The sequence below is a fragment of the Piliocolobus tephrosceles genome, chromosome 6, assembly GCF_002776525.5.
Source record: "Piliocolobus tephrosceles isolate RC106 chromosome 6, ASM277652v3, whole genome shotgun sequence".
Classification (NCBI taxonomy): domain Eukaryota; kingdom Metazoa; phylum Chordata; class Mammalia; order Primates; family Cercopithecidae; genus Piliocolobus; species Piliocolobus tephrosceles.
The window spans coordinates 10,356,419-10,382,907 of record NC_045439.1 but is presented as its reverse complement, the minus strand read 5'-3'; the positions used below and the strand labels follow the sequence as shown (position 1 = coordinate 10,382,907).

At 46.0% G+C, this 26,489-nt stretch overlaps 1 protein-coding gene across 4 annotated transcripts in view; it reads left to right on the top strand.

Annotated features, from left to right (window-relative positions):
* C6H14orf132 (chromosome 6 C14orf132 homolog) overlaps window positions 1–26,489 on the top strand; it is a 49,165-nt gene that overhangs the window by 2,963 nt on the left and 19,713 nt on the right. Inside the window, exon 1 of one of the 4 annotated variants that reach the window (XM_023205575.1) lies at window positions 8,078–8,131. The exons of the other annotated variants lie outside the window; for them this stretch is intronic. Coding sequence (XP_023061343.1) covers window positions 8,078–8,131 — 54 coding nt within the window. Of the gene's footprint in view, window positions 1–8,077; window positions 8,132–26,489 lie in introns of those variants that run through there. 4 annotated transcript variants of the gene reach the window in all.

The window sequence follows — 26,489 nt, the reverse complement described above, 5'->3', positions numbered from 1 at the left end:
GGGCCAGATTATAGAAGGTGCTGATTGCTGGGGTGAGAAGTTTGCATCTAATTAGTAGGCAGTAGGAGCCATTGCAAGTTATTGAGCAGGGGAATGGCATAGAGTTGGAGCAGTCCCTTGGGAAAACCTCAGCTCCTGTAGAGGAGAGAAGCTGGAGGGATGCCTGGGGCTGGGCGTGCACACTTGTGTGATTAAGTCAGTGAAGCCAGATCCACGTGACTCCAAGCCCACGTTTCTTCTTACCCATGTTGTTAAATGTGATTCCTGTTTTTGGCTGAAGAAGACCCAGAACACATGAGCCATTTTGGAAAGATTTTCCACTCAGAAGCTAAGCATTAAATAGATATCCTCTTTGGGTGTACAGAGTAGACACCAGTTACCTGGCAAATCCTCTTATGCAGAGGCACCCTCCCTGGTTCGGTACCCCTGGCTGTATGACATCATAAGAGAGGCTGCAGGCACTGAGGGTGTGCTCATGGGCCCCATCTTGCTTCTGAGCCCTGGTGGCTCCTGGTTGCCCTCTCCCCGACCCTGGAAACATCCCAGCCCCCCTCCACACAGTCCCTGAGTCTCTGGAGAGTCTGGAGGATGTAAACAGTGAAAAAGGGCATCCTTTTCTCTTTGACCAAGAGTAGCCAAGAGGACAGGGTCACCTGGGCGCCCAGTGGGCTGGGGACAAGGGGAGAATCAGTCTTTTAGGACTGAGTCCAAAATCCCTGTGTCATTGGTGGGGTCACCCATGTTCAAAGACAGCTGCTGTGCATTTTCCTCTCTCTCTCCTGGACACGCTTGCTGCCCACCACTTCAAGAGCTGGAATCTGATTCTTCTCCCCTTAAATCTGGGACTATCCTTGGTGAAGAGAAAGTGTAGTGGCTTTCTTGGTGAAGAGAATGCAGTATTGGTGACATTCTGTGGCTAAGTCCTAAAAAGCCTTAACTTCCACTTGGGCCTGTTGGGACGCTCACTTGCTCCAGGGGAAGCCCACATCATCCAAGAAGTGCAGTGACACAGAGGCCATGGTGCTGGGGGAAGGAAGCGAGCATTTCAGGAACGTTCTGCAGGTTAAGCCAGCACGCATTACGGGGGATTGGCATGGACAACAGAGACAGGAGGACTCCTTCGCTTGTTCTTACGGTGTAACTCTCCTGTTAAAGCATGCCTCGGGCGTAAGAGCTCAACCTTATTTTTGTCTTGCACTGTCCCGTCCCTATAGTGAGTGGTTTCAACCCAGTGGTTCTCAAATGTTGTTGCCATTAGAATCACCTGGGAGCTTTCAAGGGTCCTGTTTTTGCCCTAGTGGCATCAGCTGGAACAGCAGAGGCTGGAGTCTAGGCTTCTAGCCTGTAGCTTCCTCCGAACTTGTCTGGTGCCTCTGGGCAACTTGGCCACTCTCTCCTCTTGGGATTTCATCCTGCAAGGGCTTCTTCAGGTGGCTTGGGCTTCCTCCCAGTATGGAGGTCCCAGGGTTGTTGCTCTTCTTGCATGGTGCTGGCTCCCCCAAGAGTATTCCAGCAGTTCTAGGTAGAAGCTGCAGGCTTACTAGGACCTGCCTGGAAGTCCCAGCATGTCATTAACACTACGTTCTTTCAGTCAAGAAAGTCTCCAGGCCAGCCCAGATTTAAAGGAACAAGAGTCAGATTCCAGCTCTTGATGTAGCGTGTGTGTCTAGGAGAGAAGGACAGAATGGATGGTCATTGTCCTTGGGGACTGGCTACTACCTGGACCAAACAAAACAGGCATGTGGGCTGGATTCATCCCGGGGCTGCCAGTGTATTATCTCTAGACTAAATAACAGTGTGTAGAGCTTGGCAAAACCTTAAAACACTGCCAGGCCCAGTAGAAAAGTCACTTATTCCTAAGGAGGTAGGCCATGACCTTATTAGGCTGAACCATGTGAAACTGCTGACATCTGACCATTTTTGACCTATCAAATGACCATTTTATTTGGTTCAACTTCCTTTTGGGGAGATCCAAGTAGGCTTCCTGTGCTTGAGGAGCTGGGAATTCCCCCACATCTCCCGTCCACCTGTCTCTTGGAATCTGGCCCTTGCTAGGTGGGAGAATTCAGTCTCACCTACATATTTACATCATATTAACACTGGGCGTGTCCTTCTGGGAGACACCACACGTGTATCTAATCACAGCTGAGATGCTGGCATATCCCCTGCTAATTCCCCTTCTCTTTACCCCCAGGACCTTGAGAGACTCACAGTTAATTTGCATTTCAATCATTTTTCAGGAGGAAAAAGACACAAAAGACATCTCTTCATATTGGAGAGGTGATTTTTTAATCTCTTGAAACAGGCAGAAACCAGGGGCCGTGAGTCTGAGGCAGTGTGTTTGGTTCCTGGCAGGTAATCTTTTGGGAGACCATCCCATACAATTAGTGTTACACTTCTCATATGGAGGAGTGTAACTATGGAGCTATGTCAGAAGGGCCTCATTAGCTATGGAGAAGGGCCTCATTCTGACAGATACGCAAGAGACTAGCAGAAATTGTCCATCCCCAGAGGAACATATTACTGTCCAGAAAAATAGAATTCCAGGTAATCTGGCAGTCTGCTTCTTAGAGAATATTTTCTTCAGTCAATGAGTGCTTCTTTTCCTTTAAGCAAGAATTATCATTAAAATACAAATTGTCTGTTATCTTAGGGCTTGTCTTGTTGTACTTCAGGTTTCCATTGCAAAGATTTAAATATTTTATCCTTCTAATTAGACCGGCTTCAGGAGAGAGTACAAGGCTACATTTTATGCAGAGATGTAATGAGCAGTTCAAGAAGTAAACATTCCAGTGATTTTTGTAGACCAATTTTCTAGTGTTTTAAGATTTCAGACATTTGACTTGAACAATGGAATCTCACAAAGCTAAGAGTCCTGGGACATATGCGGGTGGACGGCAAGTCTCCAGTGAAATGCCTGAGTGTTTACGGAGCACTTGCTGTGTGCTCTGTTCTGTTCAGGTCCTGCACTCCAGCTCTTTCTACATTGAGGTGATGGAGACCCATCTGTGTTCACTCCCTCCTCACTGTGTCCCCTCAAGACGCCCCTGTACCTTCCCATCACAGCTACCATTCAACAGATGCCTTTGAGGTACCAGACAAACCCTGTGCTGAGCAATACACAGAATCTCACTGAATCCTTGCAATGGCCCCATGGAATAGGCACATTCAGATCCTTTTAATAGGTGAGGAAACTGAGGCTTGGAGGGCACACAGCTGAGGATCAAACAAAGGTCTCTGCATCACGTCAGCCTATTATTTTTACAAACTTTTTAAAGAGATGTTTTAGGTTCACAGAAAAATCGAGAGGAGGGCATAGAGATTTCTCAGATGCCCCTCAGCCCCTGTTCATGCACAGCCTTTTCCACCATCAGCATCCCCACTGGAGCTGTGCATTTGCCACAACTGATGAACCTACATTGACACATCAGAATCCTCCAAAGTCTCTGGGCATGGTGGCTCATGCCTGTAATCCCAGCACTTTGGGAGGCCGAGGCAGGAGGATCACCTGATGTCAGGAGTTGGAGACCAGCCTGACCAACATGGTGAAACCCTGTCTCTACTAAAAATACAAAAATTAGCTAGGTGTGGTGGTGGGCACCTGTAATCCCAGCTACTTGGGAGGCTGAGGCAGGAGAATTGCTTGAACCTGGAAGGTGGAGTTTGCAGTGAGCTGAGATTGTGCCATTGCACTCCAACCGGACGACAGAGTAAGACTCCATCTCAAAAAACAAAAAGAAAAACAAAAACAAAACACTCCAAAGTCCATAGTTTACATTAGGGTTCTCTCTTGGTGTTGTACATTCTGTGGGCTTGGACAAATGTATAATGACGTGGATCCACGTTATAGACAGTATTTTCACGGGCCTAAGAGTCCTCTGGACTGCATGTATTCACCTCTTCCTCCCCTCAACCCCTAGCAATCACTGATCTTTCTACTATCTTCACAGTTTTACCTTTTCCAGGGTATCATAGTTGGAATCATTCAGTATGTAGCTTTTCAGATTGGCTGCTTTCACTTAGTAATATGCACTTAAGGCTTGATAGCTTTTTCTATTTTCTATTTTATTTTTATTTATTTTTTATATTTTTGAGATGCATTTTCACTCTGTTGCCCTGGCTGGAGTGCAGTGGCATGATCTCAGCTCATTGCAGTCTCTGCTCCCCAGGTTCAAGTGATTCACCTGCCTCAGCCTCCCGAGTAGCTGGGATTACAGGTGCACGCCACCATGCCCAGCTAATTTTTATGTTTTTACTGGAGATGGGGTTTCACCATGTTGGCCAGGCTGGTCTCAAACGCCAGACCTCAGGTGGTCTGCCTGCCTTGGCCTCCCAAAGTGCTGGGATTACAGGTGTGAGCCACTGTGCCCAGCCTGCTTTTTCCATTTTAGTGCTGAATAATATTCCATTGTCTGGATGTACCACAGTTTGTTTATCCATTCACCTATTGAAGAACACATTCTTGGTTGCTTCCAAGTTTTTGCTTTGCTTTTTGAGATGGAGTCTTGTTCTGTCATCCGGGCTGGATGACAGTGGTATGATCTCAGCTCAATGCAACCTCCACCTCCTGGGTTCAAGCAATTCTCCTGCCTCAGCCTCCCGAGTAGCTGGGATTTCAGGTGCCCACCACCATGTCCAGATAATTTTTTGTATTTATAGTAGGGTTTTGTCATCTTGGGCTGGGCGTGGTGGCTCACGCCTATAATCCCAGCACTTTGGGAGGCCGAGGCAGGCAGATCACCTGAAGTTTTGGCAATTATTAATAAAGCTGCCATAAACATCTCTGTTCAGGTTTTTCTGTGGACATAAATTTTTAAGAGCCTATTTTAAAATCCAATCTAACAATATCTGTTTTTTAATTGGACTGTTGAAACTTTTATTTTATTTTATTTTATTTTATTTTATTTTATTTTATTTTATTTATTTTGTTGAGACAGAGTCTCACTCTGTCACCCAGGCTGGAGTGCAGTGGCATGATCTCAGCTCACTGCAAGCTCCGCCTTCCAGATTCACACCATTCTCCTGCCTCAACCTCCCAAGTAGCTGGGACTATAGGTGCCCACCACCATGTCCAGCTAATTTTTTTTTTTTTTTTGTATTTTTTAGTAGAGATGGAGTTTCACCATGTTAGCCAGGATGGTCTCGATCTCCTGACCTTGTGATCCATACTCCTTGGACTCCCAAAGTGCTGGGATTACAGGCATGACTCACTGCTCCTGGCTGAGACTTTTTACATTTAATGTGATTACTGATATGGTTGGGTTTAAATCTACCATTTATTGTATTTATTTTCTATTTTTTCATCCTTCCTTTGGTCAGTTTTTCTTCTTTTTCTGCCTTCTTTTGGGTTGGGAAATTTAAATGTTTCCATGTTATCTCCTCTGCTGGCTTATTAAACACAACTCTTTGTTTTGTTAATTTATGGTTGCTTTTATATTTATAAGATAGATCTTTAACTAATTACAACCTATTAAAAGAAGGCAGAAAAAGAAGAAAAACAAAGGAAAGAACTGATGAAAAAATAGAAAACAAATACAATAAATAATAGATTTAAACCCAACCATATCAATAATCATGTTAAATGTAAACAGTTTAAACACTCTGATTAAAAAAGCAGAGATTGTCAGATTGGATCTGCAAGTGATAGTATGCCACTGTACATACAGAAAGAACTTTAAAACAGTAAAACTCTATTTCTCCCTTCTTAGTTTTTGTGCTATTGTTGTTATACATTTTACTTGTACATATGTTATAAACCTCAAACTACATTGTTATTATTTGTTGAAAGTCAGTTTTCTCTTAAATGGTTTAAATAGTAAGAAAAATTTTCATTTATTTTCCCATATTGTTATTATAACCAGTGCCCTTCATTCCTTTGTGCAGATCCGTGTTTCTATATGGTATCGTTTCCCTTCTGCCTGAAAGACTTTTTTAGTAATGCAGAAGTGCTGATGAATTCATTCTTATATCTTTTGTATGTGTGTGGGGGGAAAGGGCTTTTTTTAAAAAAAGTTTGTTTGTTTCTTTGTTTTTTCCTGGGCATAGAATTCTAAGTTGACAGTTTGTTTAAAGATATTGTTCCATCATCTTCTAGTTTACATTATTTTCAGTGCAAAATCTGCTGCCATCCTTATTTTGTTTCTCTGAACGTAATGCATCTTTTTGACCTCTGGCTGCTTCTAAGATTTTTTTCCTTATCACTGATTTTGGGCAATTTGATTATGATATACTTTAGTGTCATTTTCTTCATGTTTCTTGTGCTTGGAGTTTGGAGAGTTTCTTGCACTTGTGGATTTATAGTTTGCATCACTTTTGGAATTTTTCTGCTATTATTTCTTTGGAGATATATACACACACATATGTCTATATATGGATGGATATATATATATATATCTCCATCAACTCAGGGAGTCCATTGAGCCCTGCCTGAGTTTCCTGCTCCATGGCCTGGAAACTTTCCACAGGCAGTAAACTGGAGCACCTGTATGGCTCACCTTGCTAATATCCCATCTCTCAAGGGTCACTGTCCTTCATGTATATATATGGATATACATATGGATATATGTATATGTATGTATATGTGTGTGTGTGTGTATATATATTTATAGTTCTGTCTTCTCTCTCCTCTTCTTTTGCCACTAATACACATATGTTAGGTCACCTGAAGTTGTCTCACTGCTCACTGATGCTCCTTCCCTTTTTTTTTGGTCTTTGTTTCTGTTTGTGTTTTATTTGGACAGTTGTTATTGATATGCCTTCAAGTTAACAAGATTTTCTTCTGAATATCTAATCTGCTATTAATAATAGCACCACCCAGTGTACTTTTGATACTAGATATTATGGTTTTCATCTCTAGAAGCTAATTTAGATCTTCTACATAAAACATATCTCTTCCGTTCTCTTCTTAAGATGTTCATTGTTTCCTGTAGCTTTTTGAACATATGGAATATGGTTATAACAACTGTTTTAATGTCCTCACTTATTAATTCTAAATATGTCAATTCTGGATTGCTTTTGATTGATTGCCTTTTCTCCTCATATGGTTCATATTTTCCTGCTGCTTTACATGCCTGATGATTCTTGGTTGGATGCCAAACATTGTGAATTTTACTGTGGTGTAGGCTAGATATTTTTATATTCCCATAAATATTCTTGTGCTTTGTTCTGGGATGCGGTTCAGATGCTTGAGAACAGTTTGATTTTTGTAAGTACTGTTTTAAAGATTTGTTAGGCAGGATCAAGCCATATTTAATCTAAGAGTAATTATTCCCCATCACTAAGGCAATGCTGTTCTGAGTATTCTACCTACTCAGTGCCCCATAAATGATGAGATTTTCAAAATCTGAGGGAAACAGGCACTATTTCTTGTCCTGTATGGGTGCCAGGCACTGTTTCCTGCAATTTTTTGGGTGATTCTTTCCCTGCCTCAGGCAGCTTCTGCACAAACACGCACTGTTGAATGTTTGAGTGGTCCCTCTCTCAAAGCCCAGGGTTCTCTCTCTGTGCAGCTGTCTTCTCTCCGTACTCTGCCCTGTGGTCTCCAGCTGCCTCACTCTCCCCAGACTCATTTCCATTCTTCAACTCAGGGAGTCCAGTGAGCCCTGCCTGAGTTTCCTGCTCCAGGGCCTGGAAACTTTCCACTGGCAGTAAACTGGAGCACCTGTATGGCTCACCTTGCTAATTTCCCATCTCTCAAGGGTCACTGTCCTTCATTGTCTGATGTCCAGTGTCTTGAAAATCATTTTCATGTATTTTATCTAGTTTTCAGTTGTTTCAGTTGGGAGAGTAAATCTAGTCCCTATTACTCCATTTTGGCTGGAAGTGGAATTTTCTTAAGCCTGTGTTTTTAACAGCTATATTTCCACCCTTCTTCCTTTTCTCCAATTGTGGGAAAAGGAATGTTAACACTTGAATCTAAATCTAGACCGTCACTCCTACCTCCCAGCTGTGGACCCTGGTCCATCCGGCACTTCTCTTTCTCCCTGTCTCCCAAATGCCACAAAATGTGAGTAACATACATACACACTCTACAGGTCAAGTGAGCCTGGGGAACAACAGTGAGAAAGCCAAATCATGCATGGACCAGCCTAACTCCTTTCCATCCTGCCATTGCCGCTTGGAGTTCTTCCAGGTATCCTGTGACAGGATGTTCCATGAGATATTGAGGGAGCCAGTCTGTAATTCAGGTGTGGGGTCTGCATACCAGGAGCCAGAATTGGGTAGTTCAGTGAACAGGGATGGGTTATTTAGGCCTCCATCCCAAATACCTGGGCCCTAGGAAGTCTGGTTCCCCAGAAGGATGAAAGTAAAGGGAAATGGTGGAAGCAGGTTACTCCAGCCTGAGGCCCATGCAGTTTGCCAGCCTACCATTTATCCAAGAGCTGGAATACTGCTTATTTCCTCCAGCCCTCGTGAAGACCCCACATCCATTTCCTCACCATGATGCTCTGGAAGCTGATTAGAAATGAATTAAGACTTGGTTTCCAGCAGCTTTGAGGGACACCTGAGGGGGGCTGACTAATGTGCTCTCCCAGGCACCCTGCACCCCCGTCTCTCTGCACTGAGTCCTAGCAGCCCTTCCTGCATCTCCTGCTTTCTCTCTGACCTCCTGCGAATCCTTCTTCTCTCCCTGAGGAGGTTCCATCTGGGCCCTGCTGCATATCCCAATAATCAAATCAATCAGGCAGGGCCAGCCTTGCAGGCAGGCTGTGTTGGGGAATGTGGAAAGCCAGAAAGAAGTGATTGCCAGCCTTCATCGTCTTTGTCATCCTTACCAACAGCGTGAGAGCACACATTGCATAAAGAACAACATTCCTAGGCACGAAGACCGCTGAGGCAGGAGCCCCACCCTCTGGTGAAAGAAGAGGACAGATGGTGTAGGTGAATCTTGAGCACCTGCTAACAGCCAGGTTCTGTGCTGCACGGGCAGCCTATGAAGGCAACACATTCAGCATGCCCATTTTAGGGAAGAGGACTCCACTTCCAAGGGCCAATAGACATCATTGAGGCTCAGAGAGCTTTGGGGCCTTGCCCAAAGTCATCCAGGTGAGAAGAGGCTAAGCTGGGGTCAAGGCTGGATCTGAGCCCAAGGCTAGGTCTGAGTCACAGCTGACGGATTGTAGAGTGTTGGAGGGAGATGGAGGCAGATCTGAGCCCCAGAGAGTGTGGTTGTCTGTCACAACCCCTTCTAGCCTGGCTGTCTCTGCAGCCTGTCCGGGCAGAGTGGATTGTGGCTGAAGACAGGTGTCCCACGACTCAGACAGGCTGGTGCCAGAGGTGGAGGTGAGGACCCCACAGGAGGCTGAAAGAACTGAGAGGGGCATTGGAGGACAGGAAGCTTGCTCCCCCCAGGAGGGGCCATGCCTCTCCTCTGCCCCTGCAGCTCCAAGCAGCTCGCCATCAGGGCATCCCTCCCTTCTGAGGTTCCCTTGAGGGCCCAGCAGCAGACTCCTTTCTGCCAAACATTGCAGGAGTGATGTCTTCTGCAAAAGGGGAATCTGTTTGGCCTCCTGCTGATGAATGATGTCTATTGGCCCTTGGAAGTGGAGTCCATTTTTTATACTTTTGGTCAGGAAAATCACATGGTGCTAGTAGACATCCTGGGAGAGGATCCTGCAGGCCTCCTGTAGTCTCTCTGGAAGGAAGCTCATCTCCACCCCTGAATCCTTTGTGGAGAACAACGTGAAGGCACTGAAGCTTTTTCCTTCTCTTGGTTCCTATCATGAAGGTTGGAGAAGCTAACCTTCAGGTGCCATTGGTCGCTTGAGTCACCATAACCAGAACTGACCATACCGACCATGCTAACGCCTGCCTTGCTGTGTGCCACGCTCTCTGTATTACACGGAGCAGCACAGCTAAGCCTCACCACCATGCTCTGAAGTCGAGATGACAATTAAGCCCAATTTTCAGGTGAAGCAACTGAGGCGCAGATTTGAACCAGCCACCTGGCTCCCACGTGCTGCGTCTCATGGCTCACTCCCTCAGCTCAGGGTCTCCACTCTCCTCCTTGTCCACACTTCATGGGGCAGATCCTCCTCACTCGGTCACTCTACACCTCTGTCTGTGTCCGACTTACTCACAAACACAACTTGTGGCTCCTGGAAATAACTGCCCTCTGTGACCCAGTGCTATTTTATTCCATCGGAATAAAGATCCTTAATGACACCATTTCTACCTCCCCTCTTCCCTGACTTCCACTCTCAACTCACCTTCCCCTTCTTTTAAGAATCTTGTGAACATTGGCTTATTTATACTTATGCACCATCTCAGGCCTCCCGGGGCAGGTTTTAATCATCTACCTTCTTGCTGGAGACATCTTGAAAGACTCCAATCCCTCACCCGTGCTGAGAACATTTCAAGCAAAGCAAGATGCATGAGAACAGTTTTTAATTGAAGTTAGCATTGTGGCTTTTCCCACACAGCCAGACACTGAGGCATGTTGGGGAGATTAAAAGTGATGTTGGAGAATGCGTCCACGAGTCTGTGCCCTCAAGCAGAAAGCAGCAGCCACCTGGGCTCATGGATCAGACAGGATGCATCTCAAACAGGGAATGGGAAGGATGGGCCTCCATAGATTCCCCTACCTGGCCCAGCCCACTCAGGTGCCTCCCGAAGCATTGCAGCAGTAGGGCTGCCACTGGCAGGGCTGGGAACAGCTAGGGGGCTATCTTCTGTGCAGGGTAGCCACAGGTTGCCCAAGGGGCTTCAATTCCCCAGTGAGCCTGATTGCATGTCCCGAGAAAGTCATGACTGAGCCTGTCTGCATATTTGAAGAGGGGCTCAAGATTACATTCCCCAGGCTGGGCACAGTGGCTCACGCCTATAATCCCAGCACTTTGGGAGGCTGAAGCAGGCAGATTGCTTGAGGTCAGGAGTTCAAGATCAGCCTGGACAACAGAGTGAGACTCTGTCTCTACAAAAACTACAAAAAAGTTAGCCAGACGTGGTGTTCAAAAATTAGCCTAGCCAGGTGCACACCTATGGTCCCAGCTACTCAGGAGGCTGAAGAGGAAGGATGGCTTGAGCTCAGGAGGTTGAAGCTACAGGGAGCCATGATGGCAGCACTGCACTCCAGCCTAAGTGACAGAATGAGACACTCAGAAAATAAAACAAAACAAAAAACCTGCTTCATGGGTTTATTTTGAATGTTGGAGGGGGTAATTTGTGCAAATAGCTTTGTAAATATACCAGATAGTAATGACACAGCTTGACATGTATTGAGCACTCAGGAAAGGCCAGGCTCTGCTCTCAGCACTTCTCATCATTCCCATTCTATAGATGAGGAAACTGAGGCCCCAGGGTTATGGCACCAAGCCACACAGGGAGCAAGTGGCAGAGGGGGATTTGCAGGTCGTGTTTGGGCATCCTTGCTGTCAGCCCCTGTGCTGTGCTCACCTGTCACACGGCAGCATAGCTCGTAGGATATTCTTTAACCTGGCAGCAGTCTCTGCTGAGGGGGTCCTAGATGGGCTGGGTATTTCTTGACCCAGTAACATCCATCCAAATCGCTATGGCACTGCTGCAGCCCTCAGCCCTGCCTCTCCTCCTCCCTGAACCACTGCAGGTGCTTCTCATCTGGGGGGGTGTCTCCAGTTGCTTCCTGATCTGTTTCCTTTCTTCACCCTTGCCAGAGGGAGCTTCCTCCTGCTGAGGGTCTTCTGTGGCTTCCTCCATCCATGGGATACAGTGCCAAGGCCTTGGTCCAACCCTTGTTCCCATGAACAGACCCCATCTCTAGGCCTGGGCCCGAAATGCATCTTCCTGGTGTCCACACCAGCTAGGCTGAGACACATGTAGCTCCCCATAGTGGTGTCCCAAATTTTTAGTGCCTTGTCCCTGGGATGCCCCCCTCCCCTCCTTCAATGCTGGATTCAGAATCCCCTTCCCACAAAATCAGGTGCCTGGATCCCACACACTAAGATGCTGTCCTTCTGAGTGGCCAGTGCTCTTCTGTAGCATTCCTGGGGACTTCTCCCTCCCTATCCGCATTGTCATTTGTGGAGATGATCAGCCGGTTCTTGTGTGGCTCCCACTAGCACAGGACATAGGGCTGGTATGAAGTCAATTCTGCACTGAAGATGAAGGAAGTGGGATTGGTGTCACAGGCCCAGGTCTCTGCTGGCCCCCACACTGGCTGTGGGATCTTTGCAAAGGTGACCCCTTACAACCACCATCTCTGCAACAGTAGAAGTGGAATGACAGCCGTTCTATTGTCACAGCGAGCACTGACCAGCCAAGGGAGCTGCGATGTGCTTTGTGACATGTAGAGAGTTCCAGTGCCGTGCATATTTGTTGCTTGAGTGGCTAAACAGAATGTTGAGTTTATTCAGCAGATTTTTGTTATCCTCTGCACCCTCATTCTCGTGCTACCATCTGGGGACTCAGGGCTCAGCTTCCTGACAGAGCAATGTCCTTCCTCACTCTGGCTTCCTCCCTTGCCTCACCCATTCACTTGGTTTCCTCCTTGGCCACCCCAATTCCCACGCTGCACATTTGAAAGAGGCAGGAACTTCACCTCTACGCTTTGGCCAGAGGCCTCTTCCCTCCCACCCGTGCCCAGTGCCAGGGACCCAGCCCAGCATCAGCAAATCCAGCAAACACATCTGTCTAAAGAAGAATAAGTCCCACATCTCTCATGCCAAGCATCCAAGGAGCTGAGATGGGAAGGGTCTGGGTAAAGGGTTCCCTGAGCCCCGAGACACACCCCTGCCCATTTCCATAGCCCATTGTGTATTTACTGTAGACCTTTGAATAGGAAGTGAAACAGTAAGCTCTTAATTCTCAAGTTTGAAAAAGTTCTTCCCAGAACATGCACCATCTTAAAATAGTAAAAACAAAGACAGTGCCACGACCATCACCTACTACTAGTGCTGCTAAAGCTAAACACAATGGCAGCTTATTAAATTACCGTTTCCCTGGTGCCAGGCTCTGTGCCTAAAACCATGCACTGGGTCTCATTCTCGGGGCTTTTCTTCTGTCAGCTCAAGAAGCCCTCACAGCACCTCAAGGAGGGAAATATTTTCATTACCCACATTCAGAGATAAGAACGATAAGGCCCAGAGAGAGTGAGGGATTAGTCCACAGTCACACAGCTCCATGGTAGCCAAGTCAGACAGGGGTGCGGACGGCCCAGCTCTTTGTTCCTGCACCTTCTTCCTGTTAGAGTAGCTGGGGCTGGTGTTATCTGTTGCCACTGGGCATGTGTATTCACACTCCTCATTTTAGTTCATAGGTTCATTTAAGGAGCTACCTGTGTGTGTGACAAACAGCAAACGTGGCTGCCTAGAGAGCCCACTGCCAGAGCTAGAGCTGTGTGTGATGAACGTCTGCAGTGGCAGATATGATTCACGGGGGTTCTGATCGTGTGTGGATTTAACTTACTATGTTTTCTTCTAAGTAGCACTAATTAGCCATCATGTGCCTTTGGGTGGGCAATATTTAAAGAAATAAACATCTCAGGGTGGGTGCAGTGGCTCACACCTGTAATCTCAACACTTTGAGAAGCTGAGGCAGGAGGATGGCTTGAGGCCAGGAGTCGGAGACCAGCCAGGGCTGGTCTCTACAAAAAATAAAGTTAGCTGGGTGTGGTGGTGCATGCCTGTAGTTTCAGCTACTTGAGAGGCTGAGGCGGGAGGATTGCTTGAGCCCAGGATTTCGAGGCTACAGTGAGCCAAGATCACACAACTGCATTCAGCCTGGGTGGTAAAGTAAGACCCTCTTTCTAAAAATCAATCAATCAATCAATCAATCAATAAACATCTCAGCATAATTCCACAAGTTTCTTACAAATGCTCAACAGAACCATTATTCTAATACTTTGTCTCTAAGTCACCACATTCCCCCTTAACGAGGAGTTAATCAAACTTCCTGAGGATAAACCCTCTATCCAGCTGGTCTGGTCCTTTGGCATATGTTGAAGTCAAAAGCCCTTGCAGGCAGCTTTTCTTATCTGCTCATGGCTTTTCTCCAGCAAGTTGCTCCATGGATGGAGTCCCTGCTATGTACATATGTCATCTCTGAACCTTCCACAGTCTGCCCACTGGAGTGAAATGGGCTTGGAGTGAGGGAGCGGATGTGTGGCTATACTACCAGTTGGAGACAGAGCCTGACTTTGCACCCTGGCCTGAACCCCCAGTCCTCTTTCACCCTCAACCATGAGATGAGCATCACCAGCTCTAAATGTTCTCCATTAATCAAGAAAGAAAGCAAAAAGGACCAGTGGATCTTCGTGTTTTCCTTTCATTAATCTACTTTATATCTCCCCTGCCTTTTGCAAAAGCTGACATGGGGATTGCAGCCCTCCACATGTGTCTTTATGTTAATAATTTGAAACACCAGCACTGTCTGTTTCAATTGGAAAGGAGGCATTTTCTGCCTCTTAAGAAAAAGTCCTCCTGCCTAGCTCCCTTCTCACAGATGCTAACGCTTACAACCCCCTCAACTCCACCACTCTGAGCTGCATGCGTTTCAGAACCCCTAGAGAGTGGCCCAGATCCCTTTGCCAAACATTTCGGCAACTGGACTCAGGTTTTTCAACAGCGGATTAAAGTGCTGTCTTCTCTCCTGGGCTGCCAAGTACTTTCTCGGCCTTCGGAGTGCCCTTACATACTCTCAGGACGAATCCAATCTTGTTTCTGAGATGATTTTTCTCTCCAACAGACAGATTACTTATGGAGCATAATATAGACTTGATGTTGCCCAAACAAGCCACTGAGCATTTATTGAGTGCCTGCTATGTGCAAAACACTGAGGATCAAAGAGATACCACAGACCCTTTCTGCCCGGAGTCACAAAAAGAGTGGGTATCAGTACCTTTACCACAGAAAATGTTTATTTTCATCTGATGCTTTTAAAGAGTTTGGGAGGTGGATGAGGCAGGGATCCTCATGTCTGTTTGAAAGCTGGGTAAGCAGAGGCCAGGGAGCTGTGAAGCAGCCATTGATTTGCAGCTGGGTGGGTCTCAGGCCTCCTTGCTCCTGTCCAAGCTGCCATCCCCTCAGAAACAGAGGGTGAATAGGAAGGAGGTTCCTTATAAGAACTGACCTCTCGAAAAGTGCTGTCCACCCAAGGAACAGGACTGTGGCATCAGCATCCTTTTTGTTTGTTTGTTTGTTTTGTTTTTTTGAGACAGAGTCTCCTCTGTCACCCAGGCTGGAGTGCAGTGGTACAGTCTTGACTCACTGTTACGTCTGCCTCCTGGCTTCAAGTGATTCTCCTGCCTCAGCCTCCCTAGTAGTTGAGACTACAGGCAAACACCACCACTCTTGGCTAATGTATGTATTTTTAATAGGGACAGGTTTTCACCATGTTGGCCAGGTTGGTCTTGAACTCCTGACCTCAGGTGATCCACCTGCCTCAGCCTCCCAAAATGCTGGGATTACAGGGGTGAGCCACCATGCCCAGCCATGTGGCGTCCTTTTGAGGAACAACAAAAGTCATGTCCCTACATTGGCTCAGGCAAGGATTTCATGACCAAGAACCCAAAAGCAAATGCAGTAAAAACGAAGATAAATAGCTGGGACCTAATTAAACGAATGAGCTTTTGCATGGCAAAAGGAACCGTCAGCAGAGTAAACAGACAACCCACAAAGTGGAAGAAAATCTTCACAATCTGTACATCTGACAAAGGACTAATACCCAGAATCTACAACGAACTCAAACAAATCAGTAAGAAAAAAACAATCCCATCAAAAAGTGAGCTAAGGACATGAATAGGCAATTCCAAAAGAAGATGTACAAATGGCCAACAAACATATGAAAAAATGCTCAATGTCACTAATGATCAGGGAAATGCAAATCACAACCACAATGCGATACCACCTTATTCCTGCAAGAATGGCCATAATCAAAAAATCAAAAATAGTAGATGTTGGCATGGACACGGTAAACAGGGAACACTTCTACACTGCTGAAGGGAATGTGAACTAGTACAGTCGCTATGGAAAACAGTGTGGAGATTCCTTAAAGAAATAAAAGTAGAACTACCATTTGATCCAGCAATCCCTCTACTGGGTATCTACCCAGAGGAAAAGAAGTCATTATGAGAAAAAGATACTTGCACATACATGTTTATAGCAGCACAATTTGCAATTGCAAAATCATGAAACCGACTCAAAGGCCCACCAATCATCAAGTGGATAAACCATCAAGTGGATAAAGAAACTATGGTGTGTATGTGTGTGTGTGTATGTATGTGTGTGTGTGTGTGTGTGTGTGTGTGTGTATATATATATATATATATGAGATGGAATACTAGGAAGCCATAAAAAGGAATGAATTAATAGCATTTGCAACGACCTGGATGAGCCTGGAGACTATTATTCTAAATGAAGTAACTCAGGAATGGAAAACCAAACATACTATGTTCTCACTGATATGTGGGAGCTAAGCCATGAGGGTGCAAAGGCATAAGAATGATACAGTGGACTTTGGGGACTTGGGGGAAGAGTAGAAGGGGGCATAAAAGGCTACAAATGTGGTGCAGTGTATATGACTCAGGTGATGGGTGCACCAGAATCTCACAAATCACCACTAAAGAACTTACCCATGTAACCATAAACCACCTGTACCCCAATAACTTATGGAAAAATCAAATTTAAAAAAATTAAAAAAGAAAAAACTCACATCCTAGTCTTAATTTGCTTTCCTGGCATTTTGCATTTTCCATGCTGGGATTCTGTTCAGGCCAGCTCTGTTGAACAGGCTTGCTGGTTGGCAGGGATTGTGCACACACATGGTGCCACCTCCCTTAGCTTTTCTGGCCCTGTTTTCTTCCTAACCCAGTGTGCTCTCTTCCTCCCATACACAGATCGGGGGTGTTGGCGTGACTTCCTGAATATCATGTGTAGTGGTGGGGGGAGATTTCTCTGGCTTCTGACCCAGCTGGGTGTACTGAAATAACTGTGAGGCTGCAGAGTCCTGAGCTGGATTGTGTTGGCACAGGATGGCCACCTCTGTGCCTTCCTCTTCTGCTCATACAGGTGCCCCTGGGAAGGAGGGTGCAGTGCATTCCCCTGAGAGCTACATTGGTTGGAGGAGACTGTAGCATTTTAGAATGTTCTCCTGGAGATTCCGATGTGCACCTCCAGTGGAGAATCTGGCCTTTTGTTGCTGTTGTTTCGTGCTATGATTACTACTGAAGACAATTTTGCCATATAGAGGAGAGGATGTTTAAAAATAAACCAAAAGGGTCCACTTAGGGAGGTGAACCCGCTGGACTTGCCATTGCCCCAGCCCCTGCTTCACTCCAGGATGCATGTGCTCGCTGATGGAGAATGATGCTCAATTTCACTTTTATTCCTTTGGTCTTCTCTTCTCAGCCTTCATCACCCACCACCACTTTCCCGTTCTCTCTCTCTTCCTCCAAAATAGGGATTACATAGTTTTTCTCTTGGTACCTCTGGCTTCCAACCTGACCCCCTGGCATGTCATAGGTGCCCAGTAAAATGTCTGTTTAGCCAATGAACGAGATAACAATGGAACAAACAAATTCCCCACCCATCCTTCTAAGGCCCTGATACTTTATTCTCCACAGCGGAAAGGAATTTAATCTGATTAGGAGTCTGCTGGCCCACACAGGGGACATCCATTTGGTTCCAATGACACTGCTGAATCACTTGAAAGATGCTATCGAGTTAATTGGGGTAGAATAAATACTAATTTATAGCAATCTTTGCCAGCTATTCCCTAAGGGAAAATTTTTAAACTCCCCATCCTCTTGCTTTGCTTGACTGCTGAGATCCAGTGAGAGTGGCCTGAACTTCTCATAGCTGAACCAACAGAGGCACAGACTCCTCCCCCCTATCCCCACCTCAGGAAGCCACAGCCAGGTGGAGGAGCTCCTCAGGTACAGCCAGGGAGGTGGGGCATCTCAAACTGGCCTTGGCTGTTTCTTCTTAAGGTTCTTAGACAGCCTCCTCTGAATGCAAGCTGTGGCTCTGGGGCTTGTCCCAGTCTCCTGAGTTCTCACCATGGACCATGGGATGCATATGGAGGACAAGGTCCCCAGGGCCCTGGACCACATCATCTGAGCCTTTCTGTCCCCCCAGGGCAAGTGCTTCCTCCATTATTGCTAATCTAAGATGATGTACTCTGATGAGACAGCGTTTTCTCCCCCTGCGTTGTGCTGAGTTACTATGGCAACACTTTCAGAAAAGGTGAATTTGCTTTTTCCTCTTAATTCTGAAATGCTCTCAGGCTTTCCAAAAATATCCTTATTTCCTTGGGTCCTACATGTCGGACACACAGAAAATACAGCCATCTCCTCCGCCATGTATATATTATATCGAGTAGCTCAATGCACAGCAATTGATTGGGTACACTTTTTTTTTAATAAAAAGTATTTTTAGCATCTGCTCTATGTCAGTAGATGTGCTAGGCACTGGGATTCAAAGAGAAGTTGGACTCGACTCATATCCTATAAGTGCTCACAGTCCCTAAGAAAAATAGGTAAGTACACAGCTAACTATAATGTAACATAAGTACACATCTAACTATAAGGTAATGTAACATAACATAATATATTGTAAAGGAATATAATATAATGTACTATAATACATGCAATGTAATAAATATAATGTAATGTAATGAATATTTTGTCAGTTCTAGGAATAAATTAGCATGTATTCCTTTCTCTACTGGGAGAGAAAGCTGTTTCTCTCCCAGTAGAGAAAGCTGTTAATTCAGCCTGGAGTAAGGAGGGTTAGGAGTCGGTAGATCTGGAGTTTGATTCCTGATCAGTTACATACGAGCTGTGCCAGCTCAGGGAAATGAACATCCCTCTCTGAGCTCCAATCCTCCATCTCATCCTGAGCTGTTGTGAAAATGAGGGGACACCACAAAGTCACAACAACCAGTCCCAGAACAGCTGTTACTCGAAAGATACTGCCCCTCCCTGCCCAGGTGCTGGGCACCCCGAAGGGGCTCAGGAGAGGAAGTGAGCATAGATAGTGGGACCTGCAGGCAGCGAAGAGGTAGGCCAGCACTTCCGTCAAAGGCAGTCGCGCCAGCAGCAAGGCGGCCACGTGAGCACACCTGACACATCATTTCGGGGGGAGATAGGACAGCCAGTGTGGCCAGTGTGGGGAACTGGATCTGAACCCATTGCCATCCTTGGGCTCTGGGTGGGACCCCTTTTGAAAGCTTCCGCTGAACCAGAAAGATAGCACAGTGGTAAAGTGCTTACAAGGGAGTCACCGCAACAAACATGAACCTTGCTCTAAAAATTAGCATGCACTTTGGGAGGCCGAGGCGGGCAGATCACCTCAGGTCGGGCGTTTGAATCCAGCCTGACCAACATGGAGAAACCCCATCTCTGCTAAAAATACAAAATTAGCTGGGCGTGGTGGTGGGTGTCTGTAATCCCAGTTACTTGGGAGGCTGAGGCAGGAGAATCGCTTGAACCGAGGAGGCGGAGGTTGCTGTGAGTGGAGATCACACCATTGCATTCCAGCCTGGTCAACAAGAGCAAAACTCTGTATTAAAAAAAAAAAAGAAAAAAAATTAGCATGCAGTCAGCGTAGATCCCAGTGTCATTGTGCCTGGTCACATTTGGAGTGCCGTAGGTTGCCCTCTGCCTTCCAGCAGCTTAGATGCTCTTTGAGGGAAGAAAGCAGCCCTCTTTGTCCTGCGCAATGTAAGGACATGCAGGTGGCCACTTACAGGCGTTCCAGAGAGGTTTATGTCTTCTTTACCATGTGTGTCTGTGTCCTCGCCTGTCAAACAAGGGTGACAATAGTACCCACCTCATAGGGTTGCGATAATAAAACCCAATCATGCCTGTAATGTGCTCAGCCCATAGCTGGCATAGAGCAGGCTCTCAATAAATATTAGCTTTCATTTTTATTTTATCCACCTCATTGTAAATTGAAGACTCTTCAGCATGGAAACATTAGCCAAGGAGGGTGGCAAGTACTGATATCCAGTAGCAAATCTTGCCCTTAACTGCAGCCTGCATGGGCGAGCAGCACAGAAAGGCTTGGTAGCTCCCTGTGCATTGGAAAGCTTAATGAAAGGGCGGATTATGTTTTTTCAGCAAAACAGCCAGATTTGGAGGCCAGTTCTCTGCAGGATGTCACCCCAATGTGTTGCAGGGCTGGGCAAGTTAATGAGAAAGCCTTTGGGGTTTGGGGATCGGAGGAGGCTTGGATGCCATTCCCAAGTGTGTGATGTGAGTGATCTTAGGCGGGGTGCTCCGTGCCCCGTCCGGCAGGCACTCACTGTAGATGCGTGGGTGCTGATTCTAGCCTTCAGCCCCCTGTCTGTAGAAAGAGGCAGGCCCCACCCACTGATAACCTCTACAGGGAGTAGAAAAGAATTTCTCACTTCCAGATGCGACTAAAGCAGGGACTCTTTGGAGCTCTCTATTTCCACCTCCATCAGGATGAGCACATGGACCACATAGGGATCCGCAGCCACTTAGTACCCCCGGGAGAAAAGCTTGGCCACATTCATCAGCAGAAGCCTATGTACCTGGCTTCTGTGCAAAATTCTGCCCATTAGCTCTTGTCACCTTTAGCACGTGCTATGCTCCAGGCGCTGTGCTGAGCACCAGGGACTGTGATGGTTCATTTAAGGTGTCAACTTGGCTGCACCCCGGGATGCTCAGATTGAGCGTGTCCATGACAGTGTTTCTGGATGAGGTTAGCGTTTGAATCCGTGGATCCAGTAAAGCAGATGATCCTCCCCAATGTGGGTGGCATCAACCAGTCCACTGAGGGAGAAGGAAAGAGGAATTCGCCCCTTTTATCTCCTGCCTGCCTGCTTCAGCGGAGACATTGGTCTTCTGCTCTTGGACTGGGTTTTACCACCCCAGCTCCACTGGTTCTCAGGCCTTTGGACTTAAGACTGAATTATGCCACCAGCTTCCCTGGGTCTCCAACTTGCTGGTGACAGATGGTGGGGATTCTCAGTCTCCATAATTGCATAAGCCAATTCCTCATAATCTCTTCATATATGTATGTATGTGTGTGTGTGTATATATATGTTATTGGTTCTGTTTACATTCATATATATATGTTATTGGTTCTGTTTCTGTTCATATATATTAAATATATATAGAGAGAGAGGTTCTGTTTCTGTTTCTCTGGAGAACCTGGACTAATACAGATTTGGTAGAGACTATTGATTTCTATAATTCTGGAATATTGCAAAGTATACCACGATACTCGGGCAGTTTGAATTTAGTTTCTGGTTCTCTGGAAATATTTAAATTGTCAAAGCCTCAGTTATAATACCTGTGTGGTGGGAAGACACCACCTCCACCTCACTGTGAGACACACCGTGATTAGCCAGGGCAGGCACGGGGTGTGCATCAAGCTGGACAACTGGCAGCACAGTCTGGAGCTGGTGCAGTCAGCCTGGGCAGACAGGCAGCTTTCGAAGGCTTCAGCCTCCTGCACTGGCTTCAAAGGCCCAGGACTCAGAGGCTGACATCTGACCAGGGACCTCCATGAGTCACTCATGTAATGGTGTTGAGGGCCTTGATGATGTGGAATTGCACGCCACAAAATCCTGCTTTTTTATTAAGCTTTAAAGGACCTCGATATGTATTATTTTAGAGAGGATGGCTTTCTACTTTGAGATCCCTTCTTCCCAGCAAACACCAATCAACCCTTATTTTTACAGCCTAGAAGTTTATTTTGATGCTCTTGGCACAGACATCTCACTAAGGAGAAGTCTTCAAACCTGTGCTCGTTAGCATTTCTTCCAGGGCCTTCCAAAGACCCCTGGGAGGAAATTCACAGAGCATGCTATTGTCCTGCTTCCACTTAATATTCCACACAGCAGAGCCCTGCCCCAGGAAGAGGGGTTGACTTTTGTACTAAGCCAGGCAGATTTACTGAAATGCACCCCCAGACCTCAGCTCCACTTGGAGCCAGGGCTAAACCAAGAGCCTATGAGGTAGGAACTCTGTGGACAAATGAGGGTTTTCCACTGCGGAGGGCACTCAGGTTGTGCCCCTTGGAATTGTCCCTTTTCCTTGGTAATTAAGTCTAAGTGCCTAGAGTCCTACGTTCTTTTCCTGGTTGTTTACTTTTTAAATAATTGATTGCCCACCTCAGTGTGTCATGAGCCAGGTAGCCATCCTTCCCTTGGATCACTGGAGCTGACCTCAGACCGGCCTTCCTTTTCTGGAGCCGGTTACCTATCGCTGCCTCATTCTTCTTCTGCACCATCTAAAGGTCTCTCCTTTTCTCTCTCCTTGAGGAAGCCCATGGCAGATAAAACTGGAGCCAGGTTTGTAGAAATGCAAGTCCTCAGGGAGGAGGAGATACTTGAGGCATGTCCCAGGAAACCCAGATTCTGATTTGAACTGGATTGCAAAGGTTCATTCGCCAGTGTACATGAATTCTCTCTCCCTCTCCCTCTCTCTCTCTCTCTCTCACACACACACACACACACACACACACACACACACACACTGCACTGACCCCTTCTACTCCTTGCTAGCTGAGGGACTAACCTTGGGCAAATCGCTTAACCCTTTCTAGGGGCAGTTTCTGCATCCCCTTTTGTTAAAGGCATGGATAGAAATTACCCCACCAGAGTCATTGGCAGTTCTGAAGATTCCTATGGAAGGTGTGCAGGGGAGTAGCTGCATGCCCTGCATCCTCGTGGGGTGCACCTGTATCACCTTAGTTTTTTCATCCCTAGGGTGGTAGGGTCTCTGAAAGGCAGCTAAACCACTGTGAGTTAATGACTGCTGCACTGTGAAGGTCATCGATCATTGTCTGCCATTTGCAGAGACAGCTGAGCTCACTCTGAGCCTTCGGTGATGTGCTGAGAAGGGGAAGCAACATCCAATGAGGTTTGTATTAGTCCATTATCATGATGATCATAAAGACATACCTGAGACTAGGTAATTTATAAAGGAAAGAGATTTAACTGACTCATAGTTCCACATGGCTGGGGAGGCCTCAGGAAACTTACAATCATGGCGAAAGGGGAAGCAAACACATTTTTCTTCACATGATGGCAAGAAGGAGAAGTGCTGAGCAAAAGAGGGGAAAGCCCCTTTATAAAGCCATCAGACTGTGTGAGAACTCACTCACTATCATGAGAACAGCAGCATGGGGGTAACCGCCCCGGTGATCCAATTACCTCCCACCAGGTCCCTTCCACAACACATGGTGATTTGGGGAGCTACAATTCAAGATGAGATTTGGGGGGGAACACAGTCTTTTCACTCTCCCTCTGTGGCCCATGTCTCCCTTCAAGGCTTCACCACCAGGGGTCTTTCTCCTATAGTGAAAAGCAAGCAAGCCCCTGTCTCTTCTCTACCTTCCCTGGATTTGGTGGCATAAACTCAAGTGTTCTGATTGCCATCATTGCTACTACTGTCACCCCAATTAAGCCATGAACACACACACTTCCCCCCGGGGATCCCCAGTCTTTGACCAGTTTGCCACAGTTCCAGCCCTCTCTCCTGAAGGGGTTCAGGTGGCAGCCTGTGGACCCAGCCTGTTGCCACCCTGAGGGATGGTGCCACTCAACCTTGGGAAGCTGGGCCCTGGTCTGTGGTGAGTGAGAGCCCGCAGATGTCTCGGCAGGAGACTAGCCCCATGGGGAGTGTGGAGAGCTGCGGGGAGGTGGGGCACACAGGGTGTTCTGCCAGGGCTGGTGGACATCTCCTTGTGCCTGTCCAGCCCTGGGCCTTCATCACAAAGGACTTTTGCTGAAATCAACCAACTTGAGCCTCAGCACAGCTCCAGGGCATGCCTGGGAGAGCCATGTGAATGTGGCCTCACAGAGAGCTGAAGGGAGACCTGGTGTGAAGGGAGAAGCTCTCTTTGGAGTTGCCTCTGACTCAGACTCCACACTGGTCATGCAGGGCTTAAGAGAGCCCCCAAGTCAGAATGGCCATCAGGGTTAAGGTGGGAGATGTGAATGGAAAGGCCTGGGACCTGGGCAGCCGTGCTACGCTGCTGAAGACTCCTTCTGAGCACTTCCTCAGGAAAGTTGTCACGTGTTCTGCAGGCCTGTCGAAACGCCACAGTGATCTCTGCTGTGGGCCGAGGTCCACTGAATCTCGATTTGCCAAGCACCTTTGTCATACATGCAGTAAAATCTTGGCGCTGTAGAAAGAGCTTGGGACGTGGAGGCAGATGTGGTTTGGGGTCCAGCCTGACCCTGGGCGCTGGGGCCTCAGCTGAGAGACTGTGCAGTTGGAAGGCCACCACCACCTCCCAGGGCCCTGAGGACCGCATGGAATGGTGAATACTGGGCTTGCCACAGCGCCTGGCTCAGACCAAATGCCACAGTCTCCTTCCCAGGTGTGCTTTTGATTTACCTACTAATATACATACCAGAAGATTGTTTTGGTGGAGGGGATGATATGGTTCTCTAACTGGTAACAGATGCACAGAACCCTGTGACCATGACCACAATCAAAATTTAGAACTTTCCATCGCCCCAAAATATCTCCTCCTGCTGTCTCTTGCAGCCAACCACCCCCTACTGCACACACCCCTGTCTCTGCTGTTGTCCACCCCATTGTTTTTTGCATCATCCAGAATACCATCTAAATGGCCTTTCCCATATAGCTTCATTCAGGTAACCTAATGCATTTGAGATTCCCCCATGTCATTGTGGACATCAATAACTTCTTCATTTTTATTGTCGAGTGGAATTCTATTGGGTGAATGTAGACAGTTCACCCATTTACCAGTTGAAAGACACTTGCATTGTTTCCAGTGCGGGGCAGTTATGAATAAAGCTATTGTAAACATTTGCACACAGGTTTTTGGTGAACATCAGTTTTTATTCCTCTTGGGTAGAATACGTAAAAGTGGGATTTCTGGGTCATATGATAAACATATGTTTAACTTTGTAAGAACTGGCTTAACTATTTTCTTTAAATGGCTGCATAATTGCTTGCCATAGCAAGGTACAAGAGTTCCGGTTGCTCTACCTTCTCATCAGAAATTAGTAACACAAGAGTTTTTTTTTTTTTTAAGTTTAGCCATTGTGGTAGATGTGTAGTGTTATCTCATGGTAGTTTTAATTTACATTTCCCTAATTAATGATGATGAGCACCTTTTCAAGTGTTTATTTGCCCTCTATATATCTCTTGTTCAGTGATATATTTCCTATTTAGCTGTTCAGATCTTTTACCTATTTTTAAAAGTGGGTTGTTTTCCAACCCCATTAAAAAGTGGGCAAAGGACATGAACAGATACTTCTCAAGAGAAGACATTCATGTGGCCAAGAAACCTATGAAAAAAAATTCAACATCACTGATCATTAGAGAAATACAAATCAAAACCACAATGAGATACCATCTCACACCAGTCAGAATGGTGATTATTAAAAAGTCAAGAAACAACAGATGCTGGGAAGTTTGTAAAGAAATATAATGCTTTTATACTGTTGGTGGGAGTGTAAATTGGCTCAACCATTGTGGAAGACAGTGTGGCACTTCCTCAAAGATCTAGAAGCAGAAATACCATTTGACCCAGCAATCGCATTATTGGGGCTATACCCAAAGGAATATATAATAAATTATTCTATTGTAAAGATACATGCATGCATATGTTCATTGCAGCACTATTCACAATAGCAAAGACATGCAATCAATCCAAATGCCCATTGATGATAGACTAGACAAAGAAAATGTGGTACATATATGCCATGGAATCCTACACAGGCATAAAAAGGAATGAGATAGTGTCCTTTGCAGGGGCAGGGCTGGAGCTGGAAGCTGTCATCCTCAGCAAACTAACACAAAAACAGAAAACCAAGCACTGAATGTTCTCACTTATAAGTGGGAGCTGAACGATGAAAACACATAGACACATGTGGGGACACTGGTTTCAGTGTTCTTTATGTATTCTACCTATAAGGGTTTTTTTTTTTTTGTCAGATAGATGATTTGTAAATATTTTCTTCCAGCCTGTGGCTTGTCTTTTCATTCTCTTGATGATGTTTTTCATGGAGAAAACATTTATAATTTTAATAAGATCCAGTTTGCAGTGTTTTCTTGTCTGGATTATGCTTTTGATGTTGGAGCTAATAACTCTGCCTAAGACAAGATTACAGGCATTTTTCTCTTACGTATTTTCCTAAAGGTGTTATAGTTTTATGATTTCATTTAGGTCTAAGATTCATTTTGAGTTTTTGGTATGAGGCATGAATTTTGTGTTTTTTTTTTGCTGCGGCTGTTTTGTAATTTTTGTGTAAGAGATTGGGTTCCAAGTTCACATATCTATCTCTCTATATATTGTTGCATATTGATGTCCACTTGTTCCAGTATCATTTGTTGAAAAGACTATCATTTTTCCATTGAATTGCCTTTGCAATTTTTTCAAAAATTAATTGGCCATATTATGTGCATCTCATTTCTGGAGCTTCTATTTAATGTATGTAGCCATCCTTTTGCTAACACTACACTGTCTTGATAACTGTAGCTTTATTATAAGTCTTGAAATACAGTAGCATGAGCTCACCAAATTTGTTTTCTTTCTCAAAATTGTTTTGATTATGCTTAGTCC